The sequence below is a fragment of the Trichechus manatus genome, unplaced genomic scaffold, assembly GCF_000243295.1.
Source record: "Trichechus manatus latirostris isolate Lorelei unplaced genomic scaffold, TriManLat1.0 scaffold00201, whole genome shotgun sequence".
In the NCBI taxonomy this organism is placed as follows: domain Eukaryota; kingdom Metazoa; phylum Chordata; class Mammalia; order Sirenia; family Trichechidae; genus Trichechus; species Trichechus manatus.
The window spans coordinates 3145979-3164245 of record NW_004444137.1 but is presented as its reverse complement, the minus strand read 5'-3'; the positions used below and the strand labels follow the sequence as shown (position 1 = coordinate 3164245).

Sequence of the window (18267 nt, the reverse complement as noted above, 5' to 3'; positions counted from 1 at the left end):
TCACTCCATTTGGTGCTTGGCTGAGTTCTTTATCTCTTCATTTGATGTTTTAGGGTTTCAGGATTGTTGTATTCTCTGTTCAGCTTAGTTTTTCAGATCTTTGCTGTGGAGGGATGGCGTGGTGCTTCTGCCTAGAGCGCCACTTTGCCGGAACTCCTTCTGATGGCAACATGTTTTACCAGAGCCCTTTACAGAGAAAATTTGCCATGCTCTTCTCTGATGGTGCCGTAGTTAAGTGCTCACCTGCTAATCAAAAACTCAGCGGTTTGAACCCATCAGCTGCTTCATGGGAGAAAGATGTGGCAGTCTGTTTCTGTAAAGATTTATAGCCTTGGAAACCCTATGGGGCAGTTCTACTCTGTCCTATAGGGTCGCTATGAGTTGAAATCAACTTGACAGCAACGGTTTTTGGTTTCCCTAATAGCAATCCCTACTTGTATCCCAGCTTCCCCAATTACCCTTGTGGAGTAGATTGTCTGAAAATCAAAAAGAATTTAAGGAGATATTTGAATGACAGTTGGAGAGATGGATAGAATGTCTCAAATGTTTTAGAGAATTAAATAGGATTAGCCTAAGAATAAACCACTGCACTTAGCAGAACAGGAAGATACTTGGTGTCTGTTTTAGTAGTGTGTTAGGGCAGTCAGGTTCAAATGGCATTGGCCATGAGCAGGGTAGGTGTCCAGAAAGGAAGCCATATATGTAGACTTCTCCCTAGAAGTTTGATGGTAGAAGGAAGGAGATCTGGAAATTAGGAAGTCTGGCCAAAGGAAGCATTTTTGTTTGTTTAAATTTGTCCTTGAATCACTTTTAAAGCCTGAACAGGAGTTAGCTGCTACAGGTCAAGATTTCTCTGTTTCCTGCCTTGGTTATTTACTACCCTTTCTTTCTTCTTCTCTTTCAGCTAGTCGAGCATTATTCTTATAAACCAGATGGTTTGTTAAGAGTTCTAACGGTTCCCTGTCAAAAAATTGGTGCAGATAATGGTGAGTTACTACGATGTTGGAGTCTTCATTTTTCACATACTGATAATAATCAGTCTCATTTTGGATTTGGCCTATGGCCAGTTCGGGTGGGACAAGGCCTTGTTTTCATTGGTTGATAAAAAAAATGATGTCAGATTGCTCCAATTTTATATTTCATTTATCAAAAAAATAGCCTGTAACTTTAACTTTAAAAAACGAGTTAGGTTTAATTGCATGTGTGAGAAAATTGAGTGGAAGATGATGAAAAGAAATATATACAGACAGTGTATATTTTTCTCCAGGAGTAACATTTCACAGTCACATTGATTGATCTGCAGTGAGGGAAGCAGGCTGAGTAGGTGATTTACATGCATACAGCAGTAATTGTCCGCGTTCTTTCTATCTAGGAAATATTAATTTCGGGGCTCGGCCACAACTTTCAAGTTCCCATTCTGTGGTAAGTGTCATTAGAAATACCACTGAAGGTGAAGCAATTGTTTATTAGTATAAATGAAGAGCATCTTTTGAGGAAACAGCACTCATGGTAGTGTTCCAATCCCACTTCCAAGTATACCCCTTGATGAACTGGGATTGCTAGTGACCTTTAGCTATAATTAGCCTGTTTTCAGTTCCAGGCTAGCCAAGTTTTCATAATTGCTTAGCTATGTAAAATTCTACCCAATGTTGAATTAGAGATATGCCTCATGTCAGATTTGGGAAATGGTAAGGTCCGTTCTTGAGCCATCTATGTTAATGCATGTGCATACTCCACGTGACTACACGCATGACCGTAAACATGTCTGCCATAAAACGTGCCTCACTGAGGGCATCTACTCCACTCTTCTAGTCAAATCAACTGAGATACTGTTATCAGAGTACTTGACCTTTCTGCATGACTTGGTTTGACTAAAGCTTAACAGAGGAAGACTTGGAATGGGTATAAATAAAGCTTGTGGGGTGCATGGTGGGATCACAGATGAGAAAACCCCCAGAGAAAGGTAGAGTCCAAGGTAGGGGCTTGGCCAGAACCCACCTCCCCACCCACCATGGACAGGAGGTGAGAATATGGCTGGTGTACACATCTCCATTTGGGTTTGCCAGGCGCGTGTCTGATGTCCCCTGCCATAGAGAGGAGTCCGCCTCTCTTCTCCCTCCAGAGCTGATGTAGGAGTTAAAGCAGGAATTCCTTTCATGCTCAATTTTTGAGGACTTCAGTGTGGATCTTTAATGCCCTTTAACATGAGCTGGCCCTGTACACCCTCATTATGACTTTTTGCCTGCTCACCCTTCAAAATAAAATTTGCAGAAAACCAAATGTAGGATCACCTCCCATAGGGACTATTGATTATGCAGAAGCTGAGCCTCCATTGAAACAGAGGAGGCTATATGGAGCAGCATTCATTATCCTTGGGGGAACATGAATTTACTAAAATATCCGTAAACTCTGGGTCAACGTCCAAAATGTAGCACCTTTATGGGGTTCCCCCCCCCTTTTTTTTGCCCTTTACACAGCTCATGGACCTGGAGCTTTACATTTACATCAATGTATGCCCCGTGGATATAGATCCATTTTTCTTTAAGATCGATGAGGGCTTAGGACTGAGAAGTCTTGAAAGAATACCAAGCTCTTTGTTTAGCTATGTATCACCCAATGGCTTCAATAAGTTAGATATTTTGGAATAACTTCTTTTTGAATGGTAAGATACATACAGAAAAGATGCACATGCCCTAGATATGCAACTTGATGAATTTTCACAATCCAGCACCCTGGATCAACAAACAAAATGGAGCAGACAGATTTACTTTTTAGTTTTTTTCTGCCGATTTCTCTGAAGTCTGTGACTTAATTCTGTATAAAATACAGGCTATTTAATGTAACAGCTCTAATTTTGCAGACTGTCATGGAAAATAATTCCCAAATTTTTTTCAAGATCCTTCTGATCAAGTGGTAGAATCTTCAGGAAGCATTCCAAATGTTTGAGAGTTACCTACATAGTAAACTTTATTGGCCAAATGGGGAGAGGCTGTGTGGTGTAATGATAAAGCAAGTTAAAATAGCATGATAGTATGTCATGTAAGATATTCTTTGTTTCTGAAACATTTACCGTTTCTCTTTGCCATTATGGTTTCTAGACTTGGTCAGCGGGTGGAATAATCTCAAGAATCAAATCATACTCCTTCCCAAAGCCTGGCCACAGAAAGGTGCTAAAGTGCTCCCTGCTTGCTGATCCCTGACTAAGTGGTAGGACTTACCCGCACGCAGCGCGCACGCTCCACTGTCTGGCCTGCCCCTGAGTGTGCAGCTGTACCCGAACCTCCTGGTGTCCAGGCTTCATGCTCCTGTTGCTCTGTTTGTGTGCGTCTTTGCTGTATGTAGCCCACACGTTACACGTGACGTCCTGGGTGGTCCATGCCCCAGGTACACGCTCTCTGTCTCTTGTTGGGCCTCAGCCACTTTGCTGCCGGAGTCCATTAATGTTAGCGTGCTGTGTCTGCTAAAATGTGAACTGTAACTTCATTTCCGTAAACATGATCAGTAGGAGCTGTTTCTCATATTGGAACATACTTTCAGAGACCAGAGTTACTTTTTGATTGCCGGAATCCCACGTGGCGGTGTTGTGGTAATTGAGTATATACATTACAGTCTCATGGAAGGAATGCCAAGGTTAGCAACTTAAGGCTGTTTATTTAAAATATATTGGGTGCCACAGTAATTTCATTATCGCAGTAGATTTCTAAAAAAAAAAACAAACCCATTGCCGTCAAGTCGATTCCAACTCATAGTGACCCTATAAGACAGAGTAGAACTGCCCTATAGAGTTTCCAAGGAGCACCTGGTGGATTTGAACCCCTGACCTTTTGGTTAGCAGCGGTTGCTCTTAACCACTACCCCACCAGGGTTTCCAGATTTTTAGTACAGAACTTTAAATATGACATTTGTAAGGAAAAGACGGAGTTTGACAGCTAGAAAACCCATGTTTCTCATTGAGGCAGTAATCTTGACATATAATTGATTTCTGTCTTGTGCCATATGATTGAATTTTGAGGAGAAATAAAAAGAAGTCCTATTCTTAATGATTTCTATTTATAATAAATCACAACCCCCACAAAATGTATCTATAGGAAGTGTGTGGATCACTTATTTTTTTCCTTTCTGTTTTTATCACAGTGGGGTAAAGTTAATTCTCTTACTGATTATCTTTTCCATTTTCATATTAGTATATGCGTTTCCAGACATTTCAACATATAATTGAATATCAGTTCACGAGGTGGATTGCCTAAATTACTTAGTAGACATAATGGAAATGTTGTTGGGTGCCGTTGAGTCAGTTCTGACTCATAGTGATACCACATGAGAGAGTCGAATTGCCCTGTAGGGTTTTCTTGGCTGTAATCTTTAGGGCAGCGGATGGCCAGGTCTTTTGCCCATGGAGTGGCTGGGTGGGTTCGAACCACCAGCCTTTCGGTTAGCAGCCGAGCGCTTAACCGTTGTCCCACTAAGCCTCCTATAATGGAAATAAAAAGCATGAAAGGCCTGAGATTTTATTTAGTAATAATTTTCCAGGTGGGCAGTCATATCCAAGATGTTCTTAATCTTGTTGCTCATAGACTAGAGAAACAAGTTTAATGTCGTATTTGAGGGGGTAAAAAAATGGTCAGTATACCTGAATGGAGTAACTATGTCCTTCACAATGCCATGTTCCTAGTTAGCCCACGCTAGCTCATGGAAAGTTCCAGCTATGAGATGTGGCATCTCTTGGGAAGGGTGACAATGAGAAGCAATGAGAAGTGACATGGCTTACGATGTAGGGATCAATTTGTCAAGGTGATACATTCTTTATTGTTGTGCCCTTTTGTCCCAAAATTTAAGGTTGTTTCAAGCCACCAGGGTTAGTTTGGTGATTTTTTGAGACTTCTGCCTCAAATAAGTAAAAAATCCCAAAAATTCGACGCAGAGTTCTCCACAGCTGCTACCTTACAGTCACCTAGCCCTGGAATGGTATCATGACATTTACCACTTCTTCTGGAAAAGACTCTGTGAAATTACCAGGAAAGGCGTATCTAGCAGGACTATGTTACCGTGGCAAGGTGGCGCCTCAAAAAATGAGGTGATTCAAAATATATTTTGATTCAGGGTGTTTTTCAATCATAAATGATTTTTTTCTAAGTTACGATTCCAATGCAGTTCAAATTCATGGCCACATCACCATGGTGGTGGTGAGGAGTTTAGCTTGGAAGTCAAAACTCATAAAACCCAAGTTTATAATCTAACGCCATGCTTACGTAGCTTCATAGCACACGTAGGGCAGGAAGGAGGTACAGTGTGTACAGTGTCTCCATCTCATGACAAGCCCAGGAGCTCCTCACTTGCCCGGCTCCTGCTGCCCCCTCCACCACACGGACAATGTTTGTGCAGGAGGAACCCAGGGGGGTGTCAGCCCCAGAGATGTGGCAGCCTCAGGTTATCATTATTCTCCATATCATTCGACTGCCCCTGCCCCAAGACCTGCGTGTTCACTCACAGCTCCCCCGGCCAATATGTGCAGTTTCAAAGAGGAGCAGATTTCACCTTAAACAAGGCAGACACAACATTCCACATTTATCTTAATTCTGTTGTTTCCAAATGCATCGTTCAGGGTTCAGTCAGAGAAGCAGAGCCCTATGAAGTATACGTATATAACACACATATACATATACAGTGAAACCTGTGAGAACCAGAACTCAACAGGATGGCCTTGTTTTTCTGGGTCTTGCAAGTTTTCCAAAATTGGTAGGGTTCAGTCTTACCACTTTTCTATCGTTCCTTTTAGTGGAAAATATTTGCGTTTTCCTTCTCTGATAGGTTTCTGCCTTACACAGTTTCCACTGTATGTGCGTGCATACATACATGTATATATAAATGCATATAACACATATACATGTAAACATGCATACACATAAATTACATATATAACACATACATATACACACATTTATACATGGAATTGCAAGTAATTGGCTTTTTGCAAGGAATTGGCTTACACGGTTGTGGGGCATGGTAAAGCAAATCCAGTGCCCACAGGGCAGGCTGTCAAGAAGGGACACAAGCAGGACAGAACCGCCTGGGCTTGGGTTCACAGGCAGGAGTTAGTCTCCTTCCCCCTCGCCTCTTCTCTCTCCTTCTCTTGCTTCATTTCTCCTCCTTCCTCTCTCCTTCTGTTCCTTTCCTTCACTCTCCTCCTCCTCTTCTCTCTTTTTCGAGAAAGTCTAAGCTCTCTTCTAAGGATTCACAACTGCTTAAGACAGGCCTACCCAGGATAAGGGAGTCCCTGGGTGGCATAGATGGTTAAGCGCTCAGCTGGTAACCAAAGGTTGGCGATTTGAACCCACCCAGAGGCGCCACAGCCTTGAAAACCCTACGGAGTGCAGTTCCTCTCCGAAACACAAGATGTCAGCGTAAGTTGGAGTAGACTCGGTGGCAACTGGTTTTTTGTTTGTCCAGGATAATCTCCTTAATTTAAATCTACCAATTAGGGATTTTTTTAAATTACCTCTGAAAAATTCCTTTACAGCAGCACCTAGATTACGATTTGATTCAATAACTGGGGATTATATTCAGCCTAAGGAGCCCTGGTGGCACAATGGTTAAGTGCTCCGCTACGAACCGAAAGGTTGACAGTTTGAACCCACCCAGAGAATTCTCAGAAAAAAGGACTTAGCAGCCTGCTCCTGTAAAGATTACAGCCCAGAAAACCCTATGAGGCAATTCTACGCTGTCACATGGGGTCACTATGAGTGGGAAATTGACTGGACGGTACCCAACAACAACATGGTTCAGCCTAGCCAAGTGGATACATCAAAAAGCCACCACTCCAAGGAAACAGTAAAACAGTAATTGTGAGAAGACCAACCCCCATCCCACCTCACCGTGTTTTCCCAGGGAGGCTCAGGACTGATGTTAACCGTTTACTCACAGTGACGAGAGAAATATCTAGAAAATGAATTTTACTAGAATAACTTCAGTAAACTAAAGGAGAACATGTCTAAAAAGGTTGAAAAAATCAATAAATATGACTACATAAAAATGAAGAAATATATGCATAGAAAAGAAACATTAAGATCATCAAAAGAGAATAACAAACGAAGTATTGGTAATAATGACACAAAAATAAGGTTAATACCTTTAATATATAAAGAGAGTCTATAAATCAGTAAGACAAGTATCAACAATCTAATAGAATAATGGGCAGAAGATATCATTAGGTATTTTACGGTAAAGCAAATATAAGCTCTTAAATATATAAAAAGATGTTCAACTTCAGAATAAGAAAAATGCAAATTACAACTATGTTGCACTCTTTCTGTCTGTGAAATTGATCCAAATAAAAAAGCTTGGTAACACAAGTGTGTAGCAGGGTGTTTCAAATAAGACATTCACACTTTGCTGGAGAAGTATGAAATGATACAATCCATAACAAAAACAATTTCACAATGTTTTATGAAGATTCAAAGTGCACATAACTCCATAACTCTGCAATTTTATTTCTGTTTATCATACAGATATCCTTGCATTTATGTGTAACCATGTATATATGAAAGTGTTTATTCCAACATTGTCTAATTGACAAAGTCTGGAAATAATGGAAATGTCTATCAATAGGACATAGATGAAAGAAGTTACAGTGACATTCGTACTGTGGGAGGCAGCTGAGATACAGAATTGCTTCCAAGATGTAATCTAATCGCAAAAGACAAAGTCATGCATACAAGGCTAATATAGTATACACTATCTCTGGAAGGGAAACCTGGGTGGCGTCGTGGTTAAGAACTACAGCTGCTAACAAAAAGGTAGGCAGTTGAAATCCACCAGGCGCTCCTTGGAAATACCCTATGTGGCAATTGTACTCTGTACTATAGGGTCGCTATGAGTCAGAATCGACTCTGTGACAATGGGGTTTTTTGGTTTTATCTCTGGAAGAATATAGAACATTACTGGTTATTTTGGAAGTAGAGAGCAGAGAGGTGAGAAATGAGTCGTCAAGGAGACCCCACTTTTCATTGTAAATCCTGTTAGGCCTTTTTACATTTGTACCTATTAAAATGATTTAATCAATACGAAATTTACTAAGGCTCATGGGGGAGAGAGGCAAGAAAGCAGCTCGAAAGCTACACCCTTTTCCTTGGTGAGTCTGGAGCAGTGGACTAGACCATTGAGAAAATACGTTTTTATTTCATTATAAAGGGTCAGATTTTAGATCTTTGCTTCTGAGGTGACAAAGGATTAATTTAGAGGGTCAAGTGGCATTTTCATGAATCTAAAGGAAATCTAATATTATCCCATATTCCGTCCATTGGGACCAGAGTCCTTCCGCCAGAGAGAGACCTGGAACCTGGATTTGATGTATAGCAGCTGGTATTTCTATAGGGTCACTATGAGTTGGCATCGACTCGATGGCAACGGGTTTTTTTGTTTTTGTTTTTGTTGTTCGGTTTAGTATTTCTGAAGGAAACCTTGTTATTGCAATCATGATAAGTAGGTTGCAATCGGCATCCCTACCATTATCTAATTTGAAAATGACTTTTAAGTTGTGTGCATGTAAAAATTAAAATCTAGAAGATGGGCTTTAGGGCACATGGCAAGAACCCCAAGTCAGGAAACTCTGAATTCATCTGTCAGTTCCATCAGAGCAGTGATTTTGTTTTTTTTCTTTTATTCCCTTCTGTCTCCAGAGTTCTTAAACATAGGCACTCAAAAAATATTTGTCCAGTACGTTTTCTTCTTGCAGTTAAGCCTGGGCAATGAAAGGTCAGGGATCATAATATATCGTTGAACACTTTTTTCTTCATTATTATTATTTGGGAGTGTTATTATCTGAATTTATAAAACGTAAAGGAAAATCACAAATTGCTGTTCTAGGTGGAACCCTCCAATTGCTAGTGCCACCTGGTGGTAGCAGCGGGTTTACGTCTTTTTGAATTCCACTAAATATGGTATGAAAAGAAAATCAGCATTTCACTTACACCTTGTTGTTCTCTGTGCAGAAGAGATGATATTGTTGTTGATTAAGGCAGAATAAATAATCAAACACGAAGCAGAAATAATAAGGACAAATAATAATAATGTAGACCAGCAATACATTTTTATTAAAATTAAAATGTATTTAAATTTAAGTAATAATCAGTACTTTTATAGTTTATCGTTATGCCCTAATGCTCATTCTTTATAAAGTCTTCAGATGCTTTCTTTCAACTGAGCATTTGCTCCCGGGATATTTTGCTCTTCTCTTAAACGACGTATTCATTGAGTATGCTAGGAAAGATGAAAGGTGCGCTTTACATCCTCATCCTCATCATCAAGCAACCACAGCTCTTGTAATGGACAGAAGGGAAAACCACCCATTTCTTGCAAAGGGCATTCTCCCCAGTGCAACGCCACACTTTGTTCCAATCCCATCTGTCATCAAGAAGGAGTGAGGGCAGGAGTACCTGGGGCTGGGGTGGGTGAGAGCTGACATTGGTTTGCTGAGGAAACAGGGTACTGTGTGCAGCTGGGCTGTTAAGGCTTGTAATCCCATGCTGCTCTGTGATGGGCTGCATCAAAGTAAAGCTCTGAGCCACCTGGGCTGAAAACATGGAGCCCAAACTTCCAATGGAGATCTCTAATCCGTTTCCTTATCCATAAGTCAAGGTACACTCAGATAATTATGATAATAATAACCACAATAATAGATAATAATATTGAGGATAAATTACTCATTCCCGTGGGCTTAGATTCTCTGTGTCCGTCACTAATATGCCTACTGACTCGTGATACCCTAGTTCTTTTCAGTATTTTTTACAACACTCCCCCTCCGATTTAAAATTCTTCTCCCCAGAATTCATATACTAGGTAATTGTGTCCTGATTTAATTGTAACAAATCTTTATGAAGTAGTCCTACTCTGGGGGGACATTCTGTAAGAGTACAGAGACTACAACCCCTGGATAATTTCCTAAAGGGACTGAGGATGGGAGATTATAAAGTCAAGAGAAGGGATGCCGTCCATTCTCCTTGTCTGTGATGGCTGGTCCAGGGACAACCTTCATTTCCCTGTGCGTGTGTGTTGAAATGATATCAGTGGATCTCAGAATTTTACTGTTTTCAGGGAAACTCAAGTGAGTTGAAATAGTAATGGTAAATGTTAACCTGAAAGAAACTTCTTTAAAAATTAATTTGAAAACTATTTCCAGCCTGGGGTTGGATTGCAGGAGGGATCTGAGCGGAGGGGGAGGATGGAATTGTCTGGTTTCTCCCTTGAGAGTTTTGAGATAGAGTAATTTTATTATCAGTCTGAGGAGAACTCACAGCACATCCAGTGATCTGTAATCATATGTAAGTTTTTAGAAGTGGTACATTGTCATCTGGAATTATCCCCAACTATTTGTCTCCTTTAGTATAAAGATTTGAGTGATAACTCGTTTTAAAATTCCATGAGTTTCTACTTCATATCTCCCAGTTTTAAGAAGTTACTTTCATTCATTCATTCATTCATTGGTGTGTTTGTTTAGCACATTTTTATTGAGCACCAGAGTGGGTATAGCTTGCTACTAATGCAGTGAATAAACGGTTATGCCTCTTGGAGTTTAAATTCCATTTTCTTTCTTGATACATCATAGTTCCTTCGATTAAACATTTGCGTAAGGATGTTGAGATAGCCTGTGAGAAAATGGATCCAACGGTATCCCACTGAAAAATCAGAGCAGATGTTCCTTAGCCTCGTCAGAAGGGCTTTTGCTGCTGTGAGCGGTGTCACTGTAGCGCTCAGTGTACCACATGGATACAAATGAGGAAGTCATGATCCTTAGAGACAAGTGGCGTTAGTGGTGCATTGTGTGTCTATTACTATACTTTTGGTTCCTGGGCTTGTAATACAGTGAGACAGGCAAGGACGTAGTCCGCACCGTAAGATAATTGGCTGTGTAATGTTAAGCTTAATGTCTCCTTTTCCTTAAATATTTCCTTAAATGGCAGTATCTCATTTCTTCGTGGCCATCATTTGGGCACCGACAAGGTAAATAGAAGTATAAAATTTCTACTCAGCTCACACCAAAAAATGAATTTGAATCCCGGCTCTCCTGTGAACTAAACTTATTAGGCATAACTTTGCTTTACTGGAGGATGGGAGTGGGTTAGAAAAACTGGAGAGAAAGACTTTCAAAATGGAAATCCCTTAGTAATACAAAAAGTAGATTTTTTTTCCCAGTTCTTTCGTGATACAAATTGATCTTAATCAAAGTAAATAATAGAAAAGGTTGCTGTTAAGAATGACCTGCAAAGCTTTGTTTCACAGATAGACCTCAGTTATCTGCTCTGGGTTTGGGCAAGAATTATCTTCAGGCAAGCCAGAAGAGGACCCCAGCCTCATAGGATGGGTACCATGGTTATCATTAGCATCAGTATCATCATCATTGGTGCCTTGGGTTGGTAGCAGACAGCCTTCGTCTTTGGAACCTTTATATCGTTGGACAGTGCTCCCTTCTGATATCTACCCAAATGTTTCTAGATCTCCGCCAAAGGTAAAAATTTAAGCAGAGACTAGGAAGCATGAATGTTTTAGAGTTGGGGAGTAGGTGGAAGCAGCAGGTGGACATTTAATGTTCATTTTAAAATAACTTCCATATTATATGGAAACCCTTATGGTGTAGTGGTTAAGAGCTAGCGCTGCTAACCAAAAGGTCGGCAGTTCAAATCCACCAGGCTCTCCTTGGAAACCGTATGGGGCAGTTCCACTCTGTCCTGTAGGGTTGCTATGAGTCGGAATCGACTCAACGGCAATGGGTTTGGTTTTTTTGGTTTTTCCATATTATATATAATTGAAGACAAACAGTTAATAGAAGAGAATGAATTCAAGGGGAAAATGAAAGTCCCTAGCATCTTGTGGGGTATAGAAATAGGATTTGAAAGGACATGTAAGTGGGAAGGGATTCTCCCTAAACAGGTAGAGCTGATTCTCTCACAACTCCATCTGAGACACTTGTAGAACTCCTTGATTTGGAGTAGCATGAACTTTGTCAAACCCTCAAAGGGTCCAAGCGGTTGCTCGGAGAATGAGATAAGCCTTGATTTTTCTCCTGTCTTTATTCCTACTTCTTTCCTTTGCCTTCCCTGCATAAATAAGAATGTGATTATTTGAAAATAATTACACAAATCAACTCAGCAGTGTATCGATGAAGAAAAATGACATGTTATTGTTTGTGTGCTTCAGACACCCTCATCCCAAGGTAACCGGCCTGAAAGTTCCACGTTCAATCCTTATGAGCCAGACCGAGGACCTTGGCCCGCTGAACGAGGTGAAAAAAACCACTTTTATCTACTGGGCATCCACAGGGAGGAAGCACTTCCCAAGGTCACTTGTAAATTTGCAGAGTCAGCTGGCTACTTCACACCACTGTTTGTCTTTGCAATATAGTGATAGTTAGCACTAAACAACACTGTTGTCTAGTGACAGGCAGACATCACATATCTATCAACAGTGGTGTTCTCTTGAGTGAAATGGTATGTCACCGTCTCCCTCATATTAAATGGCAGCATTGAAAATGTATAAAACATAAAAATCATGGCTGTTGTTTCAGAATTTCTCATCTCTTGTAATTTTGATACTACTCAAAGTTTATTTTACATTTCTCTGAAAGTTATGTTCTCGGAGATATGCTTACATCCCTTACTAAATGTCAGCAGAAGGTGTAGTGATGGATGACTAGCAATAACTGAAGGAATATCTGAGTTGCTGGAATTCTAGACATATTGAGGAAATTGTACTGATTCTTGGAGACCACAAGTATAGTAAGATATACCCCTAAAGAACTCAGTAGCCCTCCAGTAGACTTGTTCTCAGAAATGGGACCTGTGCTTGACCTTCTTGAATTCTCTAGGTAGCCCAAGGTGTTACTTTATTAATGAATTCAATCTGTTTATCTGTTGCTACAAGAACAACCCCAATATCTAGTGGCTTAAAACAATAAGAATCTTCTCATTATCTCATATGGGTCCTGTAGGTCATGAATTTGGGAAGGGCTCAGCTGGGTGTTGGGACTGGAGCTGGAGCAGCAGAGACAGAGGTAGTGGTGGGCTGAAGCAGCTGGGGCTGGTGAGGCATCTCTCTATCTTGTCTTAGTCTCAGGACCTCTCTGGTTTCTCCATGTAGGCTGCTCTGGGGTTTCGCATAGCCTGGTGGCCTCAGGGCTTTGGACAAAATACATGACGTCTGAAGGCTTCAAGAGCAAGTTTTCCAGCAAACGAGGCAGAAGTTTCATGGCCTTTTATAACTTCACCTTGGAAATCATCTATGTCCCTTCTGATATATTATAATGATTGAAACCATTATAAAACCTGTCCAGGGGAGGTGACATAGGCTTCATCTCTCAATGGGCACAGTGTCAGAGAGAACCTTCAGACATAGGTAAAACCACCACAGGCCATTAAGATGGCTTCAAATGAAGTATCTGCCTGAGGTGTGAATGACCCCTCTTCATGACTCTTAGATGGAGGAACACTCCATGCATTAGTGCAAGAACAGACTTCACGTAGAACAGAGGGTGAGGGCGTTTTGCTGCTCCCCTATAAGTTGGGAGAGGTGCTCTCTTGAGTTTTTATAGGTGCCATACTGCCCCAGGGTGACCAGTGTCTTAAAGACACTGCATGGTCCCAGGAAGGGAGGAGGGCAGACAGTGGGAATTTCACAAAGGATCTAGCCCGAGGGTCATATGTCTCTTGGATGTATTGCAGGTCCCCAGAGAGAAGCCTTGCCCATGGACACCGAAGTATATGAAAGTCCTTATGCAGACCCTGAGGAGATCAGGCCAAAAGAGGTCTATCTGGACCGAAGTCTGCTGACCCTGGAAGACAATGAGCTTGGCTCTGGGAACTTTGGTACTGTGAAAAAGGGTTACTACAAAATGAAAAAGTAAGTCCCTTCATACCGTCCTGTCATTCTTATTATCGTCTAGAGCTTACGTTTCTAGAAACTGCCAAATATCTGTGTATAGTGTTGATTTAATAATAGTCACAAATTTAACCGAGCCTAGCTAAATCCTTTTTTTCTTTTAATGAACCTTATAATTTTTGTTCATTCCTGGAACAATTATAATGAAAGCATTTATTAAGTATACTAACTAACTTCTGTTAGTGCAGAAGTAATACGTGTGCCCTATAGAAAATAAAAACAAAGAAAAACATAAGTAAATGAAAACATTTATTCCTAACATGCAAATATTACTACCACTTACTAACTTTAGTGTATTTATTTTTTAGGTGTTTCTATGCACTAAACTTATGTGCCCTTTTCTGTACGCATATTATACTTACTCTGTTATTCTCCTATTTTATCAATTTTATTGGATAGTTCCTTTCTTATCCCCCAGTTTTAGGGTTCAGCAAAAGAGGTGTGCTTCCCATGTCGGTGGGAAATATGTCACAGACAGACATCGGTTTTTAAAATCATGCATAATTAAGTTCCATCCATCTATTTAAGCCCTACCATATTAGAATATTTTTAAGACTTCAAACACAACCTATGTGATGTGCATAATTTATGTGCATAAATTATGTGCTTAATTTCTAATTTTATTAGAAAATGAAAAATAAGTTCTTAAAAACTCATTGAGGCTTGCTTAAAATAAATACAGCTCAGTTGAAGAAAAAGTGTGTTTTAAACTATGAGCTTTCACAATGTATGCTTTTTAATTTTACTTCTGGAAATTCATTTTTCACGTATATTAAAGGAATTTTGTATTCATATGAGACATTGATGGTTCAGTGTTAGAATTTTCACCCTCTATGCGGGAGACCTGGGTTAGATTCCTGACCAATATGCCTCATGCACAGCCACCACCTGTCAGTGGAAGCTTGTGTGTTGCTAGAATGCTGGACAGGCTTCATCGGAGCTTCCAGACTAAGATGGGCTAGGCGGGAAGGCCTGGTGATCTACTTCTGAAAATCAGCCGGTGGAAACCGTATGGATCACAACAGTGTGGTCTGCAACCAATCATGAAGATGTCTCAGGACCAGGCAGCATTTTGTTCCATGGTGATTGGGGTCACCATGAGTCAGGAGACAGTATGACAGCAGTTAACAGCAACAATATATTTATACACATTATGCATAATCTGAGACTATAAATTGCAAGATGTTCCACGAATCCATGTATGTCATAGCTTATAAGGTTTATTTGGAAGTTATTTAAATATTCTACGATTTAGCTCTTTTGCTTGGCTGGAGCATTCTTCAGCACCGCCACTCCTATTATTTTTCAGTAAGATGGTGTGACCCCATGTGTAGAAAATGAGAGAACACAGTTGGAAAACTATTAGCTTATTACATGGCTTCTTAAGATACATTTTCATTCTGTTGCAGGCTATTTCCGTAACAATGCTTCTGCCTAGGAATGATGTCTCACCAAAGATGAGTATATAGAAGTGAGCCCTTTTGACCATCTCATGTGTTATGATTTCTTTTGCAGAGTCGTGAAAACAGTGGCGGTGAAGATACTGAAGAACGAAGCCAACGACCCCGCTCTCAAGGACGAGCTGTTAGCAGAAGCCAATGTCATGCAGCAGCTCGATAACCCTTACATTGTGCGCATGATCGGGATCTGCGAGGCCGAGTCCTGGATGCTGGTGATGGAGATGGCGGAGCTTGGGCCTCTCAATAAGTACCTGCAGCAGAACAGGTATCTTCGCTCTGACTGTCTCCCGAAGGCCCAGAGGCCAATACTGTGAGGGACAGGGTCCCTCTGCCTCCCTTCTCTGCTTCCTGTCTTTCCAGTGTTGATCCACCCTCATGGACCTTGAAAGAAGAGCAGAGAGACGCCATCTTTGGATCAAATCCTCTGTTGCTTTTATTGCTCAGAGAAAAACTCGAATCCAACAATTTTGTCTTCATTCTCCTCCCTTATTCACTCTATATTGGCCAGTGATGGATTCAGCCTCATAATATCTCGAAAGGAAATCTCTCCTTCCAGAGGCAGAAAACATCCTTTGCTTTTTTGTTTTATCTCAGTGAAATAGATACAACAAAACATTTGCCATTGAAGCCATTTTTATGTGTGCAATTCGGTGACATTAATTACTTCCACCATATTGTACAATCATCACCACTCCCTGTTTCCAAATTTTGTCATCACCCCTAAGAAAAGCTCAGCGCCCTCTAAGCAATGACTCCCTCTTTCCCTCTTGTGCCCGCCCCTGGTAACCACTGATAAACTTTGGTCTCTATGCATTGGCCTATTCTAGATATTTCATGTAAATGGAATCATGCAATATTTATCCTTTTGTGTCAGACGCATTTCACTCAGCATAATGTTTTCAACGCTAATCCATGTCATAGCATGTATCAGAACTCCATTCTTTTTGTGGTTGAATAGAACACACTCTTTTTAAAGAAGCATAAGAGGTAACCGTTTTAAACATCTGACTGACAATGATACCTCTAAGCTCCCATGCCTAATTGCTTCTGAAAATATCAGTTAGCTCTTAATTGATTACAACTTTCAATGGAATAAGCATGTTGTATTCAACTAAAGCTTTTGTTGAGATAGAGGAACTCCCATGGAATAAAACATGATAATAGCCACTATTTGGCCCTCTGGCTGGCCTCTGCGTCAGACCACAAACCTAAAGGTTGGCGATTTGAACCTACACAGCAAAGCTATGGAAGAAAGACCTAGTGATCTACTTCCATGAAGATTAGAGCAAAGAAAACCGTATGGAGCAGTTCTACTCTGTAACAAATGGGCTCTTCCTGTTTGCTATCTTATGCTTATACATTACTCAGATTGTATCTTTACAGTTTCCACAGAAGGGAAGTTTTGTTCTCCTCAGTTTATAGATAAGAAATCAAGACTTAGGGTGGGTTTTATTACTTGTCAAGTGTTGGATCAATGATATGAACAGAAGCCTGAGTCTCTGTAAGCCATTATACTGCTTTTCATGCAATTCCAGGCACTCCATGAAAATCTTACCCATTGACCAGGGGAAGGAGAATGGCATTCATTCTTGAACAGCTGAATGTTAACAAGATCATTTGTCACCACTTGTGCCTCTTTTTGTTTAAGAAAATAGGAAATCAGCGACTTCATCTTCTGTGTGAATGGGGAGTGTGGCTGGTTGTTCTAACATGGACCACTGCCCACTGTCACAATGACACATTTGTACCTTCCAGGCATGTGAAGGATAAGAACATAATAGAGCTGGTTCATCAGGTTTCTATGGGAATGAAATATTTGGAGGAGTGCAATTTTGTGCACCGAGATCTGGCTGCAAGAAACGTGTTGCTGGTTACTCAACATTATGCCAAAATCAGTGATTTTGGACTTTCCAAAGCTCTTCGTGCTGATGAAAGCTACTACAAGGTAGGACCAGCTTAGCTCATCTTAAGAGCAGTAGGTTAGTAAGAATCTGAAATGCGAATGTATGTTTTCTTTATTTTATTACAGTAGGTTTCAAGAAGTGGCTTCCCTTTGTAAAATAACTATGTAAAAGTTTTTATTAAGCTTTTGTTTTATTGTTTAAAAAATGGAAATAGGGTAATATATAACACTTTGAGATTTATTCAGAATAGTATCTTCCAAGCTGTGTTCCATGGAACCATATGGAATCAAGATATTAATTTTGATGATTCGTTAAAAAAAATACAGAAGAAGAAAAATGGACTTTCTTCATTAAATCACTTTGGAAAATGTAGGTTAAACGGGTTTCATTCCTGCGAGATTTGCCAGAGCCCTCGTCACGCCAGTGGGCATTATGTGTCACTGTAGGGGTTTTTGGCTGGCTGCATTTGTCCAGCCTAATTCATCCATAGAATCCTTTTCTGATAGAAGATCTAATAATATCTTGAACAACATTGTTCCATAGCATATAGTTTGGAGCTATTCCAAAATAACCTATAATGATATGCTCCCAAACAAAGCAAAGTAGAATGGGAAAGAATGAAGAGGTCAACAAGCTTAAAGAAGAATGCTAAGCTGTGGAAGCAAACGAAAACTCTGCATGCAAGAGTGAATTTGGGCACCATCAAAAATGTAAGACCCAGTACTCTTTGATCTGGCAGTTCTTTACAAACATACCTACATACCTGGACAGATGCCCACTGTCAGTAGTGTTCATTATAGCATTATTGGTAATATCAAAAATCTGTACATTACCTACGGGCCTCTCAGTAGGAGGCTGGTTAAATTAGTCATGGTAGATTCATTCAAAGAATTCAGTCCAGGGCTTTTAAAAAATGGCATTATTTGCATGTACTTACATAGAAATATGTCTACAACAGATGGTTAAAAAAAAAATTT

General features: G+C 40.3%; 1 protein-coding gene across 4 annotated transcripts in view; it reads left to right on the top strand.

Annotated features, from left to right (window-relative positions):
• SYK (spleen associated tyrosine kinase) overlaps window positions 1–18267 on the top strand; it is a 130831-nt gene that overhangs the window by 90396 nt on the left and 22168 nt on the right. For 3 of the 4 annotated variants that reach the window (XM_023742129.1, XM_023742127.1, XM_012558965.2), the window contains 7 exons: window positions 905–986; window positions 1373–1422; window positions 3099–3167; window positions 12190–12274; window positions 13710–13887; window positions 15442–15651; window positions 17142–17331. In XM_023742129.1, coding sequence (XP_023597897.1) covers window positions 905–986; window positions 1373–1422; window positions 3099–3167; window positions 12190–12274; window positions 13710–13887; window positions 15442–15651; window positions 17142–17331 — 864 coding nt within the window. The remainder of the gene's footprint in view (window positions 1–904; window positions 987–1372; window positions 1423–3098; window positions 3168–12189; window positions 12275–13709; window positions 13888–15441; window positions 15652–17141; window positions 17332–18267) is intronic. The other variant, XM_023742128.1, reaches the window with a different exon arrangement.